The 24,751-nt window shown below is 51.3% G+C and overlaps 2 protein-coding genes across 3 annotated transcripts in view; one reads left to right on the plus strand and one right to left on the minus strand.

The window, feature by feature from the left end:
• Positions 1 to 1,297: 1,297 nt before the first annotated feature.
• Il17rb (interleukin 17 receptor B) lies at positions 1,298 to 15,195 on the minus strand. Its single transcript, XM_040747792.1, has 11 exons — positions 14,680 to 15,195; positions 13,134 to 13,158; positions 12,209 to 12,349; positions 10,471 to 10,598; positions 9,480 to 9,606; positions 8,281 to 8,328; positions 6,807 to 6,955; positions 6,389 to 6,454; positions 5,160 to 5,259; positions 4,105 to 4,200; positions 1,298 to 3,382 (listed from the first exon to the last, which is right to left on the minus strand). Exons 1-11 carry the CDS (start codon positions 15,193 to 15,195, stop codon positions 2,829 to 2,831), a joined length of 1,950 nt encoding a protein of 649 aa, XP_040603726.1. The 3' UTR covers positions 1,298 to 2,828.
• The window catches only part of Chdh (choline dehydrogenase), a 29,233-nt gene continuing 19,566 nt past the window's right edge, over positions 15,085 to 24,751 (plus strand). Inside the window, exon 1 of one of the 2 annotated variants that reach the window (XM_013118835.3) lies at positions 15,085 to 15,205. The gene's annotated coding sequence lies outside the window, so the exon portion shown is untranslated. Of the gene's footprint in view, positions 15,224 to 24,751 lie in introns of both variants that reach the window. The other variant, XM_005077689.4, reaches the window with a different exon arrangement.

Raw genomic sequence — 24,751 nt, forward strand, 5'->3', positions numbered from 1 at the left:
CCATGGTAGAGGTCAGGACCAAGAGGGGTCCATGGTAGAGGTCGGGACCGAGAGGGGTCCATGGTAGAGGTCAGGACCGAGAGGGGTCCATGGTGGAGGTTAGGACCGAGAGGGGTCCATGGTGGAGGTCGGGACCGAGAGGGGTCCATGGTGGTGGTTAGGACCGAGAGGGGTCCATGGTGGAGGTCAGGACCGAGAGGAGTCCATGGTGGAGGTCAGGACCGAGAGGGGTCCATGGTGGAGGTCGGGACCGAGAGGGGTCCATGGTGGAGGTCAGGACCAAGAGGGGTCCATGGTGGAGGTCGGGACCGAGAGGAGTCTGCTGATAAAACAAGGGGTTAACCTGGTAATACTGTTTGGATATATACTTTAAGGTTTGAGCATTATATGTCGTTTTATGTTTTTCACTAACTTAGGGAATGTGATTTTATGTTTCTGGGCCCCATGCTTCTAAGAAGTATATGTGTCAGTTGTCATCATTCTCCACGTGTCACTTAAGATGTTGACTGGGAGAAGTCAGTTGTGACACAAGCTATATCCATCTTCTCTTATCAGCTTGTCTGTAGGACATCTGGCAGCGCTCTCACCAAGTAACTGAGCCTGGCCACACCAGGCACTGCCTCAGCCATCAGCCAACCGAGTATCGGCTTGAGAAGCTGGCTGCAGGGAGTTTGCACGCCATCCATCTTTTGGTCTTTATTTTATTCATAAGACATGTGTTAGAAAGCATGATGTGGCCTTTTACGTTGGCTCTTTTTTTTTTTTCTTTTTACATTGCTGTAGACTGAACCCAGGCCCTTGTCATCATATGCAAATTTTCTGCCACTAAGCCATAACCCCAAAACATGACCTTTGAGGATAATATGCAGTTACAAACTTTGAGACAAGAGTCTTACCCTTTAGCCTGGAACTCACAGTTCTGCCTGAGTCCCCCAGAGACTGTGACTGAAAAGGTACGCTCAAGGGCTGGAGACACAGCTAGTGTCAAGAGCACTCGCTGTTCTTCCAGAAGACCTGAGTTCAGTTCCCAGCACACGCCAGGCAGCCCGCAGCCATCTAACTCCAGCTCTAGGGATGTGATGCCTTTGGCTCCTTCTGAGTGGACACTTATGCATGTGCAGACACACATACCTACACAGAATTAAAGTATTTTTTAAAAGCTGCTCTGGAACTATGTAGACCAGCCTGACCTTGAACTCAGATTTTTCTGCCTCTAAGCCCTGAGACCTAAAGGCATGTGCCACCACACCCAGCCTCTAGTTACAAACATTTTAACAGTCAACTACCTGAAACTGGATCACATTACAAAACAGATTTATTGTGCTGTGCGAAGCCTTAATAAGCAAATACATATGCTAATATATATACATTTCTATGGTTTCTACATTAAGAAAAAGCTGCTTCAAGAACGTCAAGCACTAAAAGACTCAAGATGTTATAAATCCGTGAACTATTACTTCTTGTTCCATTTTTTTGGTGTCTTTGAAAACTTAAGATTTATTTACATTGGGGGTGTAGAGAGAGAGCTCAGTAGTGAGGAGCGTTTATTCTTACAGAAGACCCTGGTTTGATTCCCAGCATCCACACGGTGGCTCACACTCGTCCATAACTGCAGTTCCAGGCGATCTACCACCCTCTTCTGACCTCAGGCACCAAGCATTCATGTGGTACACAGACACACAGGCAAACAAAACCCTCATACATAAATATATATATTTATAGAAACCAGTGTTGGATCCTCTGGAACTGGAGTTACAGTTGTGAGCTGCTGTTGTGGGTGCTGGGAATTGAACCTAGGTCCTGTGGAAGTACAATCAGTGCTCTATACCTCTGAGCCATCTCTCCAGCTGTTAGTGGTTTTTTAAATAATGGATTATAAAAAGATACTTTGAGAGGTTCAGTCAATCAGTTTTGGCTTGATTACAGGAAACATGTAATAACCATGAACTCTGGGAGCTAGAACAGTGGATGGGTAGCTGGGCAAAAGTAGATACCAGGTTTATAGATAACGTGTTTTTATTTGGGACAGTCTCGCTATGTGTCTCTGGCTGGCCTCGAACTTAGAAGTCCTCCTGCCTCTGCCTCTTGAGTGCTGTGATTAAAGGTGTGCGCTGCCTCAACTGGCTGTGAAGTGTCTTGGTATTTATTGGAAAGTCACCTGTGAGAGGTTGGGATGCCTGTGAGTGCAGAGCATTTGTCCAGCCTGTACAGCAGCCTGGGTTCAGTACCTGTACAACAGCCTGGGTATCACCTCTGTGATAAAAATAAAGGCTGCCTGTTGAGAAGTTTGGCAAGGGAACGGGCTATACAGATAGCAAACAGTGTAGTGGGTCCTACAGTACACGTATACTGGATGTGTCCAGCTTGTGTGTGTATTTGGCTTTTTCTCTTAGGAAGCTACTGAATTAGTGAGTGCTTCTCACATTATTCATTACTATATTAGAATGTTACAGGGCTAAACAGTCCTGCCTGCAGCACAGAGCATGGGCACTGCAAGACTGGACACCTAACCGGGAAGTCCCTCATTACTTCATTTCCAGAGTGCTTAGTTTCCAGTGACGGCCATTACTGGGTGTTGGGTATAAATGTGATTGAGTTTTGTAGATTTAGCTTCTATTCATTAATGTCTGTAACTGTATTATATGCATAAAACCTGCTAGTGGCTAGCCTCAGGCATGTTTGCTCGAGTTCCGACTCTGCACACTCCAGATCTACAGCAAGTTCTGTAATGTAGTACTTCCTACACTCAGCCTCAGGTCATCACAGCTTTTTGTGACTAGAAATTGGTGGAGTAGGAGGGCTTCGGGGTCTCTTCTCTCCTGGGTGACCTAGCTGCCATGGCAGGCTTGTGACCGTTTCTTCATTGACGTGTTTTGTGTGACCCTGAGAAGCTCTGTGTGAAAAGCAGCAGCGTCCTTCATGAGGCGATACTGGGGGCAGACACTCAGAGCACTATAGTCGCCCTTGATGTCAGCTCCCCCAAGACAGACCACCAGGTATTTGTGCAGAGGAGCCCGGGCGCTGAAATCGCTACAAAAAAGATTAAAGGCAAGAGGGAACAGGTCCTGAGAGTTCTCCATGGCGCTGCCCGCGTGCTGGCCACAGGCGCTGTCACAAAGACCGTGGCCGTCGCTGGAAAGCAGGAAGACCACTTTGTCCGCTGCTTGCTTCTGAGTGGTGAGCCACTGCACGGGGCCCATCTCGGCTATTCTCCTCGTCTGCCAGTTTCCAAGGATGACCTCACTTCTGCAGTGGCTCTGAAGGAAGTCAGTGAAGCCGCAGACAGTGTGGTGAAAGCATGTGTCGGATGGGTAGACCACCAGGACCTTGATGAGGGGCAGGAGCGTGTTGGTAGTAGGGAAGGAAGTCTCCGTGCTCCTTCCTGGGGGCGGGAGTGCACCTTGTTAGTTGAATAGCAAACAGCAGGCCTTTACAGTAGTCTACACCATCACTGATGCCTGACCCCACACGAGAATGCCAGTCAGGACCAGGAAGTGTTCCCGCAAGGGGAATAGCAGCCCCCATCGATAAATGAGTCTTCATAGTGAAGCCCTCTAGTTTTTCAGATAAACTCCCAGCAGCCGTGTCGGCTTGAGGACACCGGGTTTGAAGCAAGCTGTTAAAACTACCTTGACACAGATGTGACTCTACCTGTCATGTCGGCACTATGGTTTGTACCGTTTTCTACCTGCGGGCGGTAGAGTTTCTGTATGTCGCTGTAAAGTTAAGCCCCACACCGTGCCGTGCAACAAGACTGGCTGTGCAAAGCTACTGCAGCTCTAGCTAACACAGCATCCCCCAGATGCAAGTATTCCGGAGAGTTCATGTAGCTTTCTTAGATTAAAGCGTGGAGTTAATATTCTGCCCCGACATAGAAGCAGCTGCTCACAGGGTACACTAACAGGTAGGTCCTGTATGGTTTTCTGAGACAGGTTCTCATGTATCGTAAGCTGGCCTTGAACAGTAGTTAATTGAGGATGTCCTTGAACTCCTGGTCTCCCTCCCTCTTCCTTCCGAGGGCTTCTGTGCTGCCACACGCAGTTATATTTCTTGTTCTGTGCCAGGCAGAACAGATGGGGAGGACCTCAGAGTGACCACCCTTACCTTGCTTCCAAGTTAGGTAGATTCCAAGCGCCAGCACCCATGTGGCCGCCAGCAGCACCAGGACGAGTGGCAGCCAGCCTCCCAGCATGCTCCTGTCTGCAGGAAACAGCTCAGTCACCCTTAGCAAGCAGTGCTACATTGTCCTCTGCTTGTGAACGGACTTTTGACTATCCTTGGTGCAAGTTTAGAACTTTTCAAACCAAGGGCTAGATCTTCAGGGAATCTGGTCTCCTTTCACCGTGGGTTCCAGGGATCCAGGTTGTAATACCTTTATAGTAAGCGACTCTACTCACTGAGTGACCTCGCCAGCCCTCTGCCTAGATTCTCCACAGGGAATTAGGGGACATTCTCCAGACTCAGGTTTCTGTTCCTCAAGTGCATAAGCATTTTCACTGTGGCAACCAGAGTTTGAAGACGCTTTCTTCCTCGGGATGAACTTACATACATAATGAACACACAGCAGTGTGCCCTCCCGAAGTCAGGGTTCTGGGCTGCAACTATCCAAAAGCTTCTTTGGCTGTGTTTTGTCTTTTGGTCCCACCCATGCTCTAATTCCACAACGTTTTATTTGTTAGTAAAAAGAATTGACGTATCTCTAATTGCAGAGACATTTTCCAGAACGTGCTTTCAGGCTCCAGGGAACCCTCTTTTGGTGACAGTATTTCTGATTTGTTAACCAAATAAGATTCAGAGAGAACTGGAATACCTTGAAATGCACCCTCCTTCATGGACCCAGCCCCTGCTCACACTAGTCCTTTATTCCCAGCAGCTCTTTCCGCAGCCTTGTGGAACTTTAAACCAACCATTTCCCTGCCCTCTCCCCCTTTGCATATCCTGCTATTGGAAAGGTAGTGTCTTCATAAAGCAAGCCTTTTTTTCTTACTTGGTCATGAGATCTCTGAAGTAGCACAGGCTTTGTTCAGTCACACCAGTTCATGGGACACTGGCAGGGGCCTCTGAACGCTCCCCACAGACACAGTGTAGCCTGTTACATCTCTGAGGGCCCTGTGTGGCCCTGTCCTCTCTGAGGGCCCTGTGGTATGACTGGGACTTACTGTTATCTGGAGGGAAGGGGGCGCTTGTCTCTGGACAAAGTACAACTTTTTCTTCGCGTCTGATGCAGTCATAGCCACAGGCCGGGAAATGCGGAGCCAGCTGAGGAAAAGGAGAGGGACACATCAGTGTCCCCACTTCAACATAACCTTCCTTCCTTCCTACTTTTTTTTTTAATGCTTTCACCTCTTGGCATGGTCATCAACAATTTTCTCCTCGTTTACATTTCTGTAGCCCACAAATCCAGTCTGATGACTCCAGACCAAAATACCTGCAATGCCCTTGAACTTTGTGCATGTTACTAACAGGGTGTTTTCCTTATCTAAAGGGGTGGCTACATCCTAGTAAGCATACAAATCTTTCCCTGGGACAGCTGTAGGTGAGCTCCCTGGCACTGGGGAAGTCTGTGACTCCTGAAAGGTGCCGTGGTGCCAGGGTCTGCTCTCGTGCCCATCCCGAGCACTTCATGTCCCAGGGAGTGGGGAATGGCTCTTGGGTGTGGTTGTGTTGTGCTGCGACCCTCTGTGTGCCCGTGCTGTGAACGACAGAGAGCACCCACTGTTCCACCTTCGTGCTTCCACCTCGGCCGCCCGAGGCCCCCGCAAGACAAACGGTTGCTCTCCTAAGTTCAGACACTGCCTGCTTCCAGCCTGCAGCTTCACTTTTCAATGAAAACTAAGGCTTTGGGGAAGCAAACCGACTGTCCTGTCTCAGTCTGAGGATCCACGATAGAAACTAGAAATAAGAACACTGTGGGATGGAGCTGGAGAGATGGCTCAGCGGTTAAGAGCACTGACTGTTCTTCCAGAGGATCTGAGTTCAATTCCCAGCAACCACATGTGGCTCACAACCACCTTGAATGAGATCTGGTGTCCTCTGCTGGCATGCAGAAGATTGTATAATAAATAAATAAAATATTAAAAAAAAAACACTGTGGGATGGCAACAGCCCCTAATCCAAGCAAAGGGGGCTGCAACTGTGGAGTCAATGTTGTGGTCTCACCACTGTAGACCACTAAGAAGACCCTGGTAACCCAGCTTGATGGGGATGAGACTTGTCATCCTCAGCATGCATTCAGAGGACTAGTGTGTATCAGTTGGCGAACACTTACTTAGAATTCAAGACATTGTAGGCTCAGTCTCTAGCATCCCATGAACACGAACACGAGCAGTCTCTGTGGTGAGGCAGACAGTTCTCTAGTGTCCCTCCCTTTCCAGACTGTCTAACTTACCTGGACCACTGCACTGTCACTCTCCCCGCTCACCAGAACGGCTACAGATGTCCGTGTCGGTTTATTCTGGTGCAGAGAAGCGAAACACAGTCAAGAGCTAGGAGTCAGGAGTGAGTAGACAGACCGTCGGTGACGAGCCCCTGCCCCTAACTGACTTTGACGCATCAGACTGTGGATCGGGACTCACTTGAGAACCCTAGAACTTGTCTTCAGTTGGTTTTAGATTCATCGTCTCCAGGGTGCCTAACGGGACTTGTTTCTGCTCCATTAATCAAAGTAGCCTAGCCTGCTTGGACAACAGCTAGCTCTGGGCTCTCTGGAAAGAAAACCTATTCAGGTGATTCTAAAGTGTCTGTACTTCAAGATGCTGAAGCTAAGGTTGGGGATGGGTGGTGTTAAGGGGATGAAGGGGAAGTACCTCTAGCACTCGAGTATAACCCAGTATCATCTCCATGTCCTGTAGAATGAAAACCTCGTATGAATTTACAAGGGGATTGGTTGTGAAATTCACTTCAACCGTCGTCTCATTCTTCTTACAAGCTGTGATATTTGGGTCCCACAGGCTTCCTACAAATTGAGAGAGAGCCACATGGGTAACCCGATAACTCCTCCCTTATCTGAATCCCCAACGAGGGGCTTTACAGACACAAATCTAAATCCTTAGGCCCACACCTAAGAGACAGGAATTCTAATGTATCTTCCAACAATGTTCCCAGAATTACAAAGTACCTGGTGTCCAAGAAAGTTTAGGGACACACATACCCCCTCCCGCAAATGCCATTTACTTTGCTAAAAATAGCTTCCTTGAACAGGAAGAGGTAGGTACAGATCATAGTCTACAATTCAGTTCAATGCTCACCCTACATTTTGAGGTAAGAGACCTAGGACTGCTGTTTTCTCCTTTGTCAGGTGGAGGAAGAGCCTCACGTTAGGAGTGTGCCCCAAAACACGGAGTTAAGTGAACTGAGGCTCAGAACTTAGCGCAAGGACAGGCAGCCAGCTTTAGTGGCTACAAAGGAAGGAAGGAAATGTCACGGAAGGAAATGTCACACGAGAATCCCTAGCAGATCAACCGTCGAAAAGTCAGTTGTCTCACTCATGTGTCTTGCAAATAAGACTGGGCAAATCTCCAGGAACATGTATATATAATGTTAGCATGTATATACAATGCTAGCACAGGTAACTTCCCTGCTGATGGGACCACTGGTTCAGCCCCTGACTGGGAGCTGGTTCTAGGAGTGAATTGGAAGATGCATTTTAGGTCTTGGACCTCACACCCCTAGAGACGCAAAATTCTTTTAGAGTGCTTTCTTGGTGGGAGGAAAGACACACACACCCCATATCACTAACCTCACTAGCATCTCAAGACTTTACTGTCCTGAAGTTTATACTCACCCTTAGAAGTTGGAACAAGGGACTGACCATCCTAAAGTAGCCCCTTCACAACTCAAAAGAGTCTACCATAGAGGAGGTAGTCCTTCAAGGTCTCCAGGGCCTTAGCTTGGCAAACACTGGCCCTGTTTGTTAATCCAAACAGAAGGTACCCAGAGCCTCCAGTGACCAGCAGGGGTAAAGGCGAATGGGACTCCCCTCCAATCACAAAACAGCTTTCCAAGGACACTGCTGCTAAGTGGGATTCGGGATACAGCGTTGGTTCAGCCAAGGGGCAGGGGTAGTTTCCTGTGGCTGTTGCTGTGCTATGTAAACCTAAGATGTCTATTCCAGTCTGGATAGCTGCATAGCCCAAAGCAGCTCCTTCACTGAGTGGCTTGGGCAGAGAATTCCCCGTCCCTACATCTCAGCCCCTTATCTGTCTGAGGCTGAATGGAGCTTCATGGGTCCCAGGGAGGACCATCTCCAAATGACAAAAACAGAATGCTACATCTACTTACCAGTCTCAACGCACTGCTTTTTATATTTCATTACATGGTTCAGGCAGCCTGGGGATTTGAATGAACATTGTTACATTTGAGTAAAAAGTATTTCTTAGTATTGGCCCCTTGCCCAGTACACACACACACACACACACACACACACACACACACACACACACCTCCCTCTCTCCCTCTCCCCCCTGCACTCCTGCCACTGTCTCTCATATCTGAACAGAGAATCTAAACAGGACAGTACTATTTTACAGTTATACAAAATCATTCACTCATGGAAGCTGTAGTCTTAATATTTAAGTACAGCCTTTATCAAAACGGTCACCAAAAGTGACTTGGAAACCAAAAAGTGTGAGTTGATAATACATGTAGTTTCTACCTCTTCCAGACATGAAGCTCTAGGTGGTGGGTACCCAGATGCCTGGTGGGCATGACCCTCACTAACAATGTCACACACCCCAGATAGGACAAAGTAAGGAGGTCTCAATGCCTCCTGTGGGATTCATACCCAAATCTCAGATTCCTGACCTACATATGAAGCAAACATCAAAGTCAAATTGGTGACAATCTATATGATGTTTGACAGGGTCATAAAATATAATGACCAGAGGAGGCTGAGGTAGCATAAAAGGCCAAGTGTCTTGGAACAGGAGGAAAATGTAATGGATAAGCAGCTGAAATCCCCGAAGCCCGGTGTTTAGTTGTCAGAAATAATGTCAGAATTATCATCCTAGTTGATATATGTATTCCCTGAAAACCAGGTGCTGACCACCAGGGGAGCTGAGAGCGACGCGGAAACTTTGTCAACTTTCGCAGCTCTTCTAAAGCCACCCCCAAATAAAACTCACTTTAGAAAATCCCAGTGAGCTTTGGTGTTGTCAGGAAAGCTGGAAGTCCCACACAACAAAGCTGCCCTAGAGGCCTGGAGATACCAACCACAGAGGAGCAGAGGCGGGCGTCACCACTGCTGCGTGGATGGGCGGCCCAGAGCAAGTGCTTGGAGAGATGGCACAGTCTGCATCCCGATCGGCACCCGGGAACATGCTTTCCCCACACTTACCTAACCCTAACCCTCTCCACCGGAGTGGTTAGTGCTATGTCTGCAGATGAGGAAACCTGACAGCTTCAAAGGGTTCTGCCAGACTGCATGCCGTAACACAGGAAAGACAGTAAGACAGAATAACCACAGAGGCGAGGAAGTTTACCTGGAGAGGTGAAGTTCACGGACAAAGAAGGGCTGTCCTCATTCATATTAGCATTGGGGATGTTATGGGCCCCGATGAAGTAGAGTGTGCTCAGCTCCACGGGAAAGCCTGCGTAGGAGAAGGCCCACTGCAAAGCAAAGCCAGGCAAGTGTCCACCGCAAGGTCAGAGCTGCTGTGCGGGGCTGCTTTCATTTGTAACCCTGTTCACGTTTATGTAGAGTGTGTGTGTGCGTGCACGTGTGTGCTTGCGTGTGTGTGTGTGTGCGCGCGCGCACGCGTGCTAGTGGGGCATCATACCATAGTGTGTTTTTGAGTGTGTGTGCACATGTGTATGTGTGTGTGTGTGCACGCTAGTGGGGCGTCATACCACAGTGTGTGTGTGTGTGTACACTAGTGGATGGATCATGCCACAGTGTATGTGTCTGTGCGTGTGTGCTAGTGTGGGGTCATATCACGGTGTATGTTTGAGTGTGATGTGTGTGTGTACACTAATGGGGGATCATGCCACAGTGTGTGTGTGTGTGAGTGTGTGTGTGTGTGTGTGTGTGTGTGTGTGTGCGCGCGCGCGCGCTCACGCAGGTCAGGACATCCTGAAGTATGTGTTCTCTCTACCATGTGTGTCCTAGGGACTGAATTTAGGTTGTCACGCTTGACAGCCCCCCTTTTCATTTACCATTAATCTCTATGCTCCAGCTGAAACAGATCTCTGGCCAGTGTCTGTGTAGGGAATGGGCCCGGCCAAATTTGCTGATATAACTCAGAATCAGAGAGGAGTGGCATTTTAGAGCCAGGATATAATTTAAGTCTAGCTCTGTTTGTTAGACACTGACTCAAAGATGCTGACGTCCCCAGGCACTGGGCAGACAAGTGGCATTTACACTCAGGCAGGCATCTTGCTCTGTATCATCAGGCATTTCTGAGGCTGGTTATTCATGGCTCCCACGCAAAGAGCCCAGCTGTCAAGGACAGCCATGCCCCTCAAGGTGCTTACTTTCCCTCCAGAAGGCCTGGTCTGGCTTTGGAAAGCCTCTGTGTAGTTGCATCTCACACAGTCGTATGAGTCCATGTTGCCTTTGCCAGTCACACAGATCTTGGTGGCCTTCAACAGGCGGATGCTGGCTGCGGAGACAATTAAGTGGGACACTGTTTCATTGGTGTCCCCGTGGCTCACATAGTACTCTGTGACTTAGATGCTTCATCTCAGCGGGTGTGCACCATGGTACCCAGTGTGGAGACGGGGTGAACGGTGCTCTGGGAGTCTTGGGCACCCCGCCTAAACTTTGGCAGCTCGTCACCCGTAGATGCAAACCTAAGTTCCAAAGTCCAAGAGCCCTTCTCCTCCTAGGTTGGCCTGAGTCATACAAAGTGCCCGTGGTTAGTGAGGCCACATGTCCCTTCCTAGGTCTCTTGAAGGTGACCGATTGCTTGGTGGTCTGGGTCTGCACATACGCTAGGACTTCCTTCCAGCGCAGCGCATGCCTATGGGTCCCTCTGTTAGGTGTGCCTAGGAATGGAATGAGTGGCTCCTGTACACCACACATTTCTGGTTTAGAAGAGACTTCAGGCTTTAGCTTTGATTGCTTTTTTTCTGAAAAGACTACCCAAGCATCAGCACCAGACGATGACTGCTGGGCCTGCCCACATCCATGCAGACCCTTCCTTCTCATGGGTCCCTTTCTCTATCCCTACCCTTCCAAGGTCGCCTTAAAGCGCACAATGACATGGAGCAAAGCCTATGTAGCATCTCACAGGAGTCTCCTGGGGCCCTGGTCCACCCCACTCACATAGAGCACAGCTCCCTTTGGGGCATCCCTTGACACTGCTTGTGGCTGCCTCTCCTACTGCTCTGGAAAATGTTCTGATGAAGCCTGTCACTAACTCATTTTCCCAGATAAACGGATCCTTCCCCTGGCTCTCCTCACCACCACCTTGAGGTTTTGTTTTTTTTGTTTTTGTTTTGAGACAAGATCTTACCCTGTAGCCCACTGTCCCTGGAATCCAGTATATACCCCAACCTGGTCTCAAACTTGCAGCCATCTCCCTGTTTCAGTCACCAAGGTGCTGGACAAGTGGACCCGTAACTAAACCAAGTTGGACGTTGGCAAGTGAAAAACCACAAGCAGGAAGCTTAAGGGTCCTGGGACTGGCTGTCTCAGGAATTTACATGTTGTTTTCCGAACAATCTGGAGGGAATGCCAGGACTTTTATGGTGTCATTTGGGAAGTGGAGACAGCCTAAGCCAGAGCGTTTCCTAAACCAGGGGAATCGTGTCTTCCATGAAGTATGACCGCAGAATGGCACAACTCATCAGTGACTTTGCACATTTTTACAACCGGCAGAAACCAAGAACAGACACCCCCAACAAGTGCCACCCTCCAAACCCTCACCCTGGCTTTGAACCTCTGGCTTAGTTTTGTTCTCCTGTGTGCCTCTGTAGGCGTGATTCCAGACACAACTGTATAGCTCCTTGGACATCCACACTGCTACCCACACGGAGAGAATTCCCATTGTTGAGTTCCAAAGCTGTGTGGTTCTCTTAGGCTCTTGATCGTCTGGATGCCGCTCTGAACAGTGCTACTGTACACATGCTAGGATGTGGCTTTCAGTGTGCGCACATCTGTGGTATCTGCGTAGGAGTGGAGTGAGCGGGTCCTGTAGGAGTGGAGTGAGTGGGTCCTATATCCTCCACATCTCTGGTGGAGCGGGTACTTTGATGGACGCAAACTTACCGTCTGCCCGCAGGATCCAGCTTATGTTCATCAGAACGGAAAAATCCTCTGGCGAAACGCTTTGCGTAACAAGTTCCACTCGGAGGTCCCTCAAGTCCCCCGGGGTGAGAGTGTGTTGGACCATCCACTCCGGAGACGGCCCTAGGAGAAGGCAAGAACACTTCCTATGACCCTCCAGTCTCCGGCCCTGTCAGAAGTTATTTCCTCCCTCCGAGGGATCTGTCCCATCCCATCACAAGTCACTTCTGCTAAGAAAGCCAAACTTCTGGATACTGGCTAATTTACACTACCTAGACACACGCTCCCAGCCTTGTGGTTCTAAACTACACAGCACTTGGGGTGCGGGTTCGTGTGTGTGTGTGTGTGTGTGTGTGTGTGTGTGTGTGTGTGTGTGTGTGTGTGTGTGTGTGGTATCTGACATGTCCACTAATGTCAGTCCTGCTTTCTCCACGCCTCAGCCCTGGACTCCAGCCAGCTAGCCCTCACCATGACCGCCTTCTCAACTGCTAACCTTTTCTGCCCCCTCCCCTCCTACTCATGCTTCCCATTCACATTTCTGGGGCAAACCCAGTCTTCCTTCAAAGGCTCCCATTCGGGTACCTATGTGTGAAACATTTGCTTCCTAGTCCCAACAATAGATGATGTGGCCCCGCCCACCACACCCAGTGGGGCCCTGTGGAGGGGCAGGTGCTGCTTCCCATTTAGCTTGGTGAGTTCCACTTTGCCTGAGTGCTAATTCACCGGGAGGCCAGCCCATCTCAAACATATCCTTACTTCCCAAAATTCTGCCTCTTGACACCCTCAGTCCCATCAGCTACCAAGGCAATGAGTCACCATGTGCCTGGTCTTCCGTGCCCCACCGCCTGATTCAGACCCTCTTAATGTCCAACTGCTCTTCCAAATACCCGTCCTCTAATGAACCTACCGATCTCAGAGCCACACTGAATAGTCTGCGGGAGAGAGAGAAACCAAATGTCATGTATTTGAGCCAGCAAACCACAACGCTTATTGTGCCAAATTAGGGGGAAAAAAACACCATCGTCTTCCTTAGATGCACACACAGGTGACAAGTTTTCAAAGGGAAGGTGAGCTGGGAGCTGGAGAGACGGCTCAACAGCTAACCCAGCATACCATTCTTGCAGAGGACGTGCGCTTAGGTCCCACATCAGACAGCTCCAGAACCCGTTACCTCTGTTTTCCGAGGATATGTTCACAAGCATGTGTGCATGCAAACATGCACACACACACACACACACACACACACACACACACACACACCTTCCCTCCCTTGATCACTGCCGGTCATTGTGAGGCCCCTTAACTAATGTTTAACTGCTTGTTTTCAGGTCAGTGTAATATGTATTGATTTCTCCGAGTTAACGTTTGGCTGAGCAATAGGAGAAGAACACATGCAGCCATGGGTGCAGCCTGCTGGGCCTCCCCCACGCTCTCCTCACACTTCTTTCTTGATCTGGGACTCAGCTGAGCTACTTACAAAGCCGGGGACAACTGTGATTTCATCACATCTTTCTAAAATAGCTTTCAAAAAGGTAAAACGCATCAGTGTCTAAGAAAGGCCAGTATCAAATAAACCCTTCGAAGTTTACCTAAGGAAAAATAATCAAGGTAGGGTTTGGGAATAGTATATTGAGTCTAAAACATTTTTCTTCTTTTTTAGTTGCCAGCAATCTTCAGTGGCAAGATGCAAAGGACTCTAGGACCCCCGTGTCCTCATTTCCAAAAACCCTGTGAAGGCAGCAAACGGAGGTTTTGGTAGGGCAAGGTTTGGTTCGGGTGAAGTCATCCATGGTCCTTTGTGTCGTTCTTTCTAAACAAATGAGCCACCCTCAAGGACCTAGGATCTGGCTGAAGGGCAGCGAGACAAAGTTAAGAGTGAAGAGTCAAGCAACAGTGCGACCTTCACCCAGTTCACCCGGTTGCCCTCAGCGAATGCTCCCGGGACAGCTGTTCTTTTGCACAGACAGCAAGGAGAGCAGCTGGTGGCTCGGGACACCGTATACTAGCTTAGGCTTTCCCAGGCATCAGGGATGCGAGTGCTGTGGGAACCCGGCGCGAATAGCATCTTAATGCGGTGTGTTCTGGTGACCCAACAGGGGGCCAGCACAGGTGTGAGTGGTGCTGTCATCGTGGTGAACCAGGCAGTGAGGCGAGCCACCTGTGTGAGTTGAGCACCACCCTTTTATTAAGGAGACTACGAAGGGCAGGATGAGCCCAAATGCCCAGGGTGGCATCTGCGACAGATCTAGACCTCACGTCTCCAGGCTGGGAATAGAGGGGTGATCAAAGTGCTAGGCTGACTGTGGTTATCTCAGGGGTGCAAATCTGGCTCCTTCCAGGGCATGGTCCATGGACAGTTTCCTAGAGACTTGGACTGGCAGGTAGGTCAGGACTCAGCTAAAAGAACGGGAGAGCAAGGGAAAAAGTAGCTCACAGAGGAGGAGGAGACTCACCGGCTCTCGGGGCAGAGCGCTGCTCCGGCACATTGCAGCCAGGCTCAGCAACACCAGCAACATGACCCAGCCACCGCCCACCACCACGCGGAGCCGGGGCGGGCAGCCCAGGGTCCTCTTATCCTGGCGCCCGCCCGCGGCAGCACTCTCCGGGCTCCGCCTCCCACAACGCCTCCCTGCCCTAGTCCGGGCGGGCGCTGGCCTTGTCCCAGGACCGTAAAGTGGCCTGCCTGTCGCCCGCGGGGCTCGCGGGGGTGGGCGGGGTGCGAATGACTCGGGCCGGGGAGCTCGGGAACAGCTCCAGCAGCCCAGGCGCGAGTCGAGCCCCGCGCACAGGTGTGTGCCGCAAGCTAGGTGGGGCGACCGCACCCGCGCCCGGGGCCCTATCAAGCAGCCCCGGCCCTTCCCGAGGACATCGCGCGACGCTCTGGGGCGCCAGTTAAAGCGTAGCGGGCGAGGACGGGCGGCCATCGCCTTCTCTGTGTGCCCGGTTCGTGCCCTTTGGCGGCCTACCATCCTAGCCCAGGTACGGAGCTGCCCCCAGGTGAGTAGTGAGCTTCGGGCCCTCGGCTGGATGGGTCGGGAGGACCTGGAGCCTCCTTTACCCAGAAAGAGTCCCAGAAAGAAAAGGGGAGGGAACTCGAGCCACCGAAACCTCCTAGGCTTCTTTGAGGGAACCAGAGACAGGAACTTACAGTTACAAGGTAATCTTGATAGGAATCTCCCACCCCCACCCCCCACCCCAGCCCCGGCCGCTCAGGCTTTCTGGTTAAGCGTCTTTCTATAGAAGGAGGTCTGGCGGTTACATCTGGAGCCCCGAAGCTGGTGTGTCACTCAGCACTGCGGGTTCAGAGCTGGGGTTCTGACATTTATTTGGTGGGGCTGCTGCCTGAGTGAGATCTGCCGGCTCTCCACCTCCCAGACCCCGTAACTGTGGGAAGGTGGTCCCGAGCCTTCCTTCTGAGAGGAGGTGGCTTGAGAGAGGGGACTGGGGTTAGAGAAAGAGCTAAGGAGCCCGGGACGCAGCCCTCCATGGGGCGTTGGTTAAGGGCTGGGATTACCAAACTTGTAGACAGAGGACCTGGAGAAGCCCTGCTTGTCAAGCCCCGCTAGTTAAGCAGCCGTGTTTGCTAAAGCCCTGCTGGGATATAGACTCAGTTTTCCTGTGAGATTTGGGTGAAGGTTCTGTTTTTGATCCACGTGGAATGGGTCCAGTTTCCAGCCTCTGTGGAATGGAAGGGAATGGTTTCCCTGAGAGAGACAGAGGGACAGATACAGAGAGACACAGAGACAAAGAGAGTTGCTCGGATTCCTGACCAAGGAGGAGGTTCACAGCAGGGAGTTGTAGTCTCACCCACACCTGGCACTGGGCCACCCTGGGCCCTTCCCTTCCTTCTTAGCTTTTGTGAGTTGTTTGGGCCCAGTAGTCCCTGGGAACATTACTAGCTTTCACGGTGGTGGCCTCGCTGACCGGTAAACGCTTGCCAGCTCCAGGGTGCGAAGGGCGAACTCCTGGCCTGAAGAGGAGTGCAGTGACAGGGACATTCAAGGCCAAAGGTGGAAAAGCAGAGAGGAGGAGGCCTTGCTTCCCAGTTCCAGTCTGAGAACTTTGCCTCGTGGGGATGAGGAACGGGACAGATGCTTAGGTGACAGTCAGTGCACAGTTTTGGAAAACAGCCTGTGTGTGTGTGTGTGTGTGTGTGTGTGTGTGTGTGTGTGTGTGTAGATCAAGTAGGGGAACAACTCGTTCTCAGATGAGTGGAGCCACGGCTGAGGCCAGCACGTGTTCATCCAGTGAGCAGCTGAGTGCCAACCCCTGGCCAGCCTTGGCGCTGGCCTGGCACAACACCCTGCTGTAGTAAGCTCAGCTCAGGGCGAAAGGCAAGGGCTTCGGGACAGCAGGGATAGAGGGGTTCAGGCCCAGGGACGGGCCTGTGAGTCAGACATTTCTTTGCCCTTGAGGGGTAAAATGCCGCACCTGCTGCGCCGCCTGTGTCCGAGAGTGTGCGGAGGGTGTCGGGATTGATGACACAGAGACCAGTTGGTGGTGCAAAGAAATCTTTAAGCAGGCCCCAGGGAGGCTCAAGAAAACGTCCCAAGAAAGGCTTCCCTCAAGAAATGCTTCATCTCCCTTTTCTTATTTATCCCTGGCTGGTTATATGCCTCTGACACCAGAGTCAGCGCGTGTGCGCGTGCGTGCGTGCGTGCGTGTGTGTGTGTGTGTGTGTGTGTGTGTGTGTGTGTGTGTGTGTGTGTAAGAGGCAGCTAGCCATTGGAAAGATCAAAGTCAGGGTGTTCCTGTGAGTGACCCTTTATCAGGAACTTAATGCTCCTGCTCAGGTAAACATTTCTTACGGATTGTTTTCAGTAAACATGTTTTTAGTAAACATTGTCTTACAGCTGTCTGCTCCCAGGCTGATGGGGAAGCCAGGCATCGCAGCCAAGGTCTTTTGTTCCTACCCTAAAAGGTGGGTAGGAGGCACTTCATCTGGCACAGGAACTCTCAGTGTCACCTGAACACCCCAGGGTGGCCTTACCTGACCTTGACCCGAGAAGGTGCGCAAACCTGAGGAAATGGCTTGGAATAATGTGTTTGGGATAGTTTGACTTTTGAGAAAGGGGTCAGGCGGCTAGCCGGGTTCCTTCTCTGGGAGAAGAATCTAGTGGCAAGGGAGAGAGGAATAGTGGCTGAGGCGATGGCGGGGAAGAGGGGTTGGATAAGGGAGAATGCCCAGGTGAGGGTACCAGCCAGTCTCCTGACACAGCCTGCGCAGTTTCCCCACCAAAGGACAGCGATGACGTGGCTGGGATGACACTGCCCTGACTCTGGGGCAGGAGTGGGTACCGTGGCCTGTGGACAGGGCATCAGAGTGGGCAGTGACTGGAAATATACTCAGAGCCCTGCAGTCACAGTTGGGGACACGCCTGTCTATCGGAATTTTCTCTCCTCCCTCAGGCCCTCCCTACCCTCCAACAAGCCTAGCTGACTGAACATGCCGTCTCTAAGATGATCCGCCTGGGAGGATCCATTTGCTTAGATGCCTAACCCCTGATAGCCAGAGGCAGGCAGGTCCAAGGAGGTGGAGAGGGCTTAGCTGCGGCTTCTCCTTTAGGTACGGCAAGCTGCTTCTCTTTCTCAGAGTCCCCGGTTCCTTTCCTGTACAACCAAGTGAGTGAGCCATGATAGTGAAGAGGGGGCTGGGATCCGAAGCAAGCATTCTTTAGAGACTTCCCTGGCACCACCTTTAGCCGCGGGCTCAGTGTGCAAGTCTGCAAGAGTCTCTGGGCGTAAGACATCTTTGTGCCCAAGGGCTCAGTGTGTGCCCATCAAGTTCCAGGGTGAATTCTCACTTGCCTTCCTCCAAGGCCACACCTAACTCTGCACACTAAGGAAGACTGCTTTGGACTTCTTCCATCGTGTCGGGGGGAGCTCACAGTTTGGTCCAGAGGCGGGAAGACTTCTTTGTCCACCACCCAGGCTTGTGTTGCCCCTACAGCCGAGACTCCAAGAGTCGCTTGCTGTCTCTTGGCCACGACCAAAGCTATTGGTCTCTTGCTGCCTGGGTTTCCCCATGTACCTATGACATGGAACTGATGCCAGCTTTGTCACTCTAGCAGGGGCAGCAAGGAACTCAGAAGAAACCAGAGTCGGGAAAGCAAGTTGAAGGGTTTAAATTGGATGCATAGATGTAGAGCAGGGGATATAAAACAGTTGTTTTGTTTTGTTTTGTTTTAATTATCTCCTTATTCCCAAGTGGGGAAATTCCCTTGGGACCCATAACCTCTGTTAGCTCTGCTGTATCTATCCTGGAGAGGACATACCCCGAGTCTAGCTCCCACCCACACAGGTGGAATTTTCCACTTTGTCCCTTTGCAAATGTTAATCAGGTCTCTGGGCAGCCAACAGTGGATTCATTGTTTTGTGAGAGGGAAGCCGGTTCTGGTGAATAACAAATGCATGCCTGCCAGGGCTCTGTGGCCAGCCCCTGAAGCTGTCACTGAAGCGTTTCAGCCTCCCTTGCTACCTCTGCCCTCTGTTCCACTCCAGCTGTTTGGACTTGGCCTTGGCTAATTTTTTTTTTTTTTTTTTTTTTTTTGGTTTTGTGAGACAAGGTTTCTCTGTGGCTTTGGAGGCTGTCCTGGAACTCACTCTGTAGACCAGGCTGGCCTCGAACTCACAGAGATCCACCTGCCTCTGCCTCCCAAGTGCTGGGATTGAAGGCGTGCGCCACCAACGCCCGGCCGGCCTTGGCTAATTTAATGTCAGCTTTGAGCCAGAGACCCCGAGGGTCACCCAGAGTTTGCCCTCCTTGGTTTCCAGCATGGGTGTAGAATTCCATATAGTCTCTGCCCCAGAACAAGGGACTGGCACAGAGGACCCCAGACTCGGGCATGAATATATATATATATATATATCAGTGCTAATGCCACCCTAGCCAGTCCCGGGGTAGGGAGGGAGTGAAGCCATGTGAGGGCATGACCAATGCTTGTTCATGGCCAGTGGCCTGTCTCGTGGACACTTGTGTTGATTTCCATATTTGTTGTTGACCACACTGGGGTTCCTAAGAAAGGACACACCACAGGAGAAACGGGGGGGGTGCCCTCTTTCCATTCAAAGCCTCACTATAGGTGGAGTCAGCCTCGTCGGGGTGCAGGGCAAGGCAGCTGGCCCAGTCCGTGCTGGAAGTGGAAGGCGTGGCGTGATTGATGTCTTTTGGATCACTGATAGTTGGATGAGCCTGCAGCTGACATTGCTATTGTTGTAGTTGTGGGGTCACACGTCACGGAAGAGAAAATGGGGTGCCTCAGTGAGGTTAAGTCAAAGGGCTGGGGGGATAGAGAGCAGGACAGGAACCGTGCACTGGGTGAACTCTGCATGTGCTTGGAGCTTGTGTTTTTAATTCTTTTAATTGAGTCTTGTTGTGTAGCCTTGACCTCCCAAGTGTTGGGATTATAGGAAAGTTCTACCATGCTCAGCGATTCTTCCTTTTGCCCCATAAAAACAAGAAACTAAGATGTAGATGGCTGTTTCCATTTTAAAGATTCATTTGTTTTTTACTCTGTGTGTATGAGAGTCTGCCTGCATGTATGAATACGCATGCATGCATGTCTGGTGCCCATGTAGGCCGGAAGAGAGCATTGGGTCCCTTGGAACTGGAGTTACATGTGATCGTGAGCCCCCATGTGGATGCTGGGAACTGAACCCAGGTCCTCTGCAAGAAAGAGCAAATGCTCTGACCCACTGAGCCCTCTCTCCAGCCCTATTTCCATTTTATAAATGAAGAAACAGCCCCCAGAGAGGCTGCACCCCACATGAGGTTGAGCCGTAAGTGCCACCCAAGGATCCTGACGGGCAGGTTTTTGTTCCTCTCCCAAAGTCTGTGACTTGAACATGGAACCCCGATGCATAAGATGTGTCCAAGTATGGGTTTATTTGGTACGTTGGTAAGTTGTGTCTTTATTTTGTATTTTGCATGATTCCCCCCTCCCCGACCCCCCTCGCTCCTCCCAGGGAGAACAAAGACAGGAGTATATTCCAGAACCTAAGAATGTGGGAGCTGGGCAATCTCTAACCTGATTTATTTCTGCAATTAGTGATAGCATAGTTTGCATTTTCTAAGCATTCTTCTTGCTGCCTTGGGACCTCCTGTGGTTAAATTTACTCAGAAGTTTAGAAAGAGCCGGGCAGTGGTGGCACACGCCTTTAATCCCAGTACTTGGGAGGCAGGGGGATCTCTGTGAGTTCAAGGCCAGCCTGGTCTACAGAACAAGAAGGGGGCATACTTGTAAGTCGGGCATGATTACAGCTGTGAAAAAAGCCTTGAACAGGGCAGGTACTATGGACTCATACCCTGTTCTCGTTGGGCTTGGGGGTGGCGTGGTGCTCCATGGCTGGTAGTGTGCTGGTGAACATGGGCTTCTCAGCACATAGGCTGTCAGGGACTGTTGCTCTGAATGTAACCAGAGTTTTAGCGCAAAAGCCTGGCTCCTGGCAGGCTGGGCCAGGCCAGGTCACTCATTCCCTGTATGCCAGTTAGAGAAGAGAGAGACAAGCAGAGAGGGGAGGTAGAGTCGATGTGTCCACGCTGGGAAGAATGAGAAAGGAGACCCAGTGATCCCCAACCTAGTCCTGACTAAGGTGTGGTCTAGTTGGTCATTGTCTCCCTGCTGGGTCTGGTTGTGGTCTGAAGAAGTCTCCATTGCCTGAGGGGACAACAAAGCATTTCTTGATTAAGATCAAGGGTACGACCTCACCCACGGATGACTGCCCTCTTCTAGGGTGGGTCCCTCCTGGGAGGCTCTGCTGTTGGTGGGATCCAGGGTGACGGCAGGTTTAGCACAATGACTAACTTAGCCCTGTGCCTCCACTCTTCAGGTCAGGGGAACGGTCACTCTTTAGTTACCCACACACCTCAGCAGTCAAGCAGGAGAGTGACCTGAAGTTAACAGGACACTCACCATGAAGGCAGAGAAGCCAGGCGGCTTTTGTCCTGCGTGCAGCTGTCCTGTGAGGCCCGAGGGGGACATGCGCCCCTTGTAAGGGCCACCTCCATGCCACCTGTTGCCTCCTGTCGTGTCTGAACAAGGTGCCGGAGAGGCGTTGCAAGGATGGAGAGAACGGATAGGTTTGGGGGGTGGGGTTGGGGCTCCAGATGCAGTTTATAACATTCTCTAATTCTCTGTGGTGGATTTGGTGTTGGCTTCCTAACTTACTTTCAGATTTCTAAAATTTCTCGGGGGCCTTATTTGAAAACACACTGGAAACTCAAGCCCGGCAATGAAGGGTAAATCCCGTGCCCACTGAAGACCAGAGGTACGGTCCCTACTCAGCCGGAAGCCTGGGGAGCTTACTCAGCTCTGCCTTCCTTCTGCCCTTATCTTCCACAGACAATCAGGAGAGTGCTTGGGCCGAGTCACTTCAGACCTGAGTGTTTGGTAACTGAGGCCGAGAAAGTTCTCTAAGTTGAAAGGGAGCTGCAGCATGGCCTCGGCAGAGGTCCCTGGGAAGAGTTGGCAGGGTCTGTCCTTTACCCTGCCTGTCAGCCTGTCCTTCCACCGGGACTGGGCCTCTGCCTCTCAGCTGGATGCTGTCTCTCCCTCCTGTGCTGGTGATCTTTGAGATTCTGAGTCCACAGTGGCTGGAATTCTCCCTGCGGTATGGAAATTTGGAAGCCTATGCAAATTTACCTAGAGGAAAATGAGGTCTGGACTCCTGTCCTGTCCCAGTCTCTGAGTTTCCTGCCTTCTGCCTTCCTATCACCTGTGAGTGACCCTGTTTTGTTTCTTCCCTTTCATTCTAGTCTTTGTGATTTTTTTAAAAAATTCGTAATCTGCAATGTAAATACTGTGTTGAGGAAACGACCACAAAAACAGGTCTACATATGACCATCTCTTATCCTGCCAGTTTTTTCAGTTTGTATGTCTGAACGGGCGTTAGTTAGCGCCAGCCCAAGATCTCATCTGGCAGACAGTGGTTTCTTGCCTTCCTCAGATTATGCCCTCTGAGTTCTAGTCCCCAGGATCTAGTTAAGAGCCACATGGCCAGACACAGTCATACATCCCTCTTACTTCTCTCACAGACTGTGGAGTCCCCAGCGCCACCACCATTTTATTACCTTGAGGTTATTTTTAAGAAATGTGTGTGGTTTCCCCACCTGGATTCTGTGGACAGTGCCCCTCGGCATGCTGCTACCCTTTTCTGTGTTTCCCGTGCTCGATGGGAGATGTTTGGTGTACCTGAAAATAGGATGGCATTCCAGTGTAAGTGTGACTTAGCGTCTCTGAGTATTTCCTAGGCGACGCCTGCACTCTTCCGTCTAGACTCAGTTGTCAGGACGAGTGCTTTGTTCCCAGCTGTCTCCTTGGCGTGACGTCGCTTTGGTGAGGTCCAGGCTGACCCCTGACCTTTTCTTCTTCCACTTCTGGCTCCCGGAACCCCTCATTCTGAGGACATGCCCGCAGCTGCTGTGGAGAACTGAGTTGGGGAGCCGTAGCGTAGGAAGGGTGGTGGTAGCAGGACACTTTCAGGACACTGCGGGGAGGGCTCTTAGGGAAGGAGTTGTTGGAGCCTGGCCTGGCCTGTGGGCGTGGACAGAAGTGGGCATACCCTTAGTGAGGGGCGGGGCCAGTGCCCTCTACACCGCGGTTTCCATGTCCCACCCCCTTCCCACTTTTTTTGTTTGTTTGTTTTTTGTTTTTGTTTTTCAAGACAGGGTTTCTCTGTATTATCTTGGAGGCTGTCCTGGAACTAGCTCTGTAGACCAGGCTGGCCTCGAACTCACAGAGATCCGCCTGCCTCTGCCTCCCGAGTGCTGGGATTAAAGGCGCGCGCCACCAACGCCCGGCTTGCCTTCCCTCTTTGACAGCAACTTTTCGCCCTGTACCTGTTTCTGGTAGCTTTTTTAGGCTCCCTCGTTGCTGTTGGTAAACATTAACAAGCCTCCCGTTCCATGTTGACCTGGGATGGGTGAAGTTGGGTAGCACAAGTCCACCAGGCTGCCATCCTCTTTGTGGCTCTGACACCTGTCCTGGGCCCGCCACAAGAAGGGACTTTAACCACCCTGAAGGATAGTTGCTTTTCTTCTTGTTGCCGTGTTACTGCTGCGTGAGAGCCTGGACACCGAGACCCCACACTTGCTCGGTGGGAGCCAGCACGCCGCCTGCCCTGAGGCCCTGTCTGCCGTTCAGTCCAGTGGCCCAGGCACAGCTCAGCACCATGTGTGGGGAACTCCCAGCTGAAGTGTACCGTCCTTAGCCAACCTGAGCTGCTCCCCTACCTCTGCAGGTCACTGGCCCCTGGGAGGGCCCCCAGCAATAACCTGGCTGCATCCGGTCTTCCTACACCTCCCCAATGGACACACCTTGGGCACTCGGGGTCAGTTCCCACATAAGCCTTCAAGGGAAGGAAGTGGCAGGCGTCCCTTCCACTCCCCCCACATAGGAGCAACATGTCCCCCGGTTGGCAGTACAGTGGCTGCTTTTTTTTTTTTAAATCACTGAGGCCAAATATCCAACAGAAGTAGCTCAAGAGTGGTGAGGTTTGCTGGTGAGTCATCGTCCAGGGGCTGCAGTCTGTCACGGTAGGGAAGGCACGATGGCTTTGTGCATGACGCCAACAAGGGGTGCTTCAAGCCTGAGTGGGCCCACACCCCGCAAGCCCACTGCCACCCGCCATGTCTCTCCTCTGTCCCAAAGCTTCTACGGCGCCCTAAAACGGCACTGTCGGCTGGGGAACACATGTTCAAACCCATGAGCCAGAGAGGGTGTTTCCCATTCACCATATGCAAGGCAAGTGGGCGTCCAGCCCGTGTTAGGTGGTCCCCTGTGTTCTGCTTCTGATGAAGACCACGGCAGAGAAAGAAGGGAGATGAGCTCGGAGGGCAGATTCTTGGAGCCCTGTGTGCCCCCCTGAGCTGGAGCAGGCGCTGTGGGAAGGGAGACGGGAGGGCAACATTAAGATCAGTGTCGCCCCCAAGGCAGGCAGTGTCTGTCTGCTTCTGGGGTGTCAGCGCGTAGGTTTCCATCGGGAGTCACTGACCTGAGTTATTCTGTAAGAGCGAGGCCCTGAGACATGTGGCATCGACCTTGAAGTGTCCCGACCCTTCAGAGAGCTTTGTCAGCCTCTGCTCCATGCGAGAGTAAGTCACAGGTAGACAATGAAAGAGCAGACTCAGTTCAGAATGGGGAGAGCCGACTTTATTGGCCTGAGAGGTTGGTACCCCCCAAACCCTGTGACTCTGTATGTAAGGCTTCGGGAGAATGAGAGTGGAGGGTCTGAGAGCCGGTTTTTGTAGTGGAGAGTGGGGAGGGGCCTGGCTTCGCCTGGGCAGGGTGAGAAATAAAACCAGATTGGTGCTCTTTGCTTCCTCCTGGCCCCGAGGAACGAGGAGGAACGAGGCACGTGGGAGGGATTCTGGATTCCATGAGCAACAGGTTTCTTAAGGTCTTGGGGCCTGCTTTATGGTCCTGATTTTGGGGTCCCAGGCTTCCCTTATCTCATATTGTCCAGTCTACAATGGCTTCACCAGCAAAGGCTTAGTACTTCCTGTGCCACGGGGGCCAAGAGGGCATG

The sequence above is a fragment of the Mesocricetus auratus genome, unplaced genomic scaffold, assembly GCF_017639785.1.
Source record: "Mesocricetus auratus isolate SY011 unplaced genomic scaffold, BCM_Maur_2.0 Super-Scaffold_100006, whole genome shotgun sequence".
In the NCBI taxonomy this organism is placed as follows: Eukaryota; Metazoa; Chordata; class Mammalia; order Rodentia; family Cricetidae; genus Mesocricetus; species Mesocricetus auratus.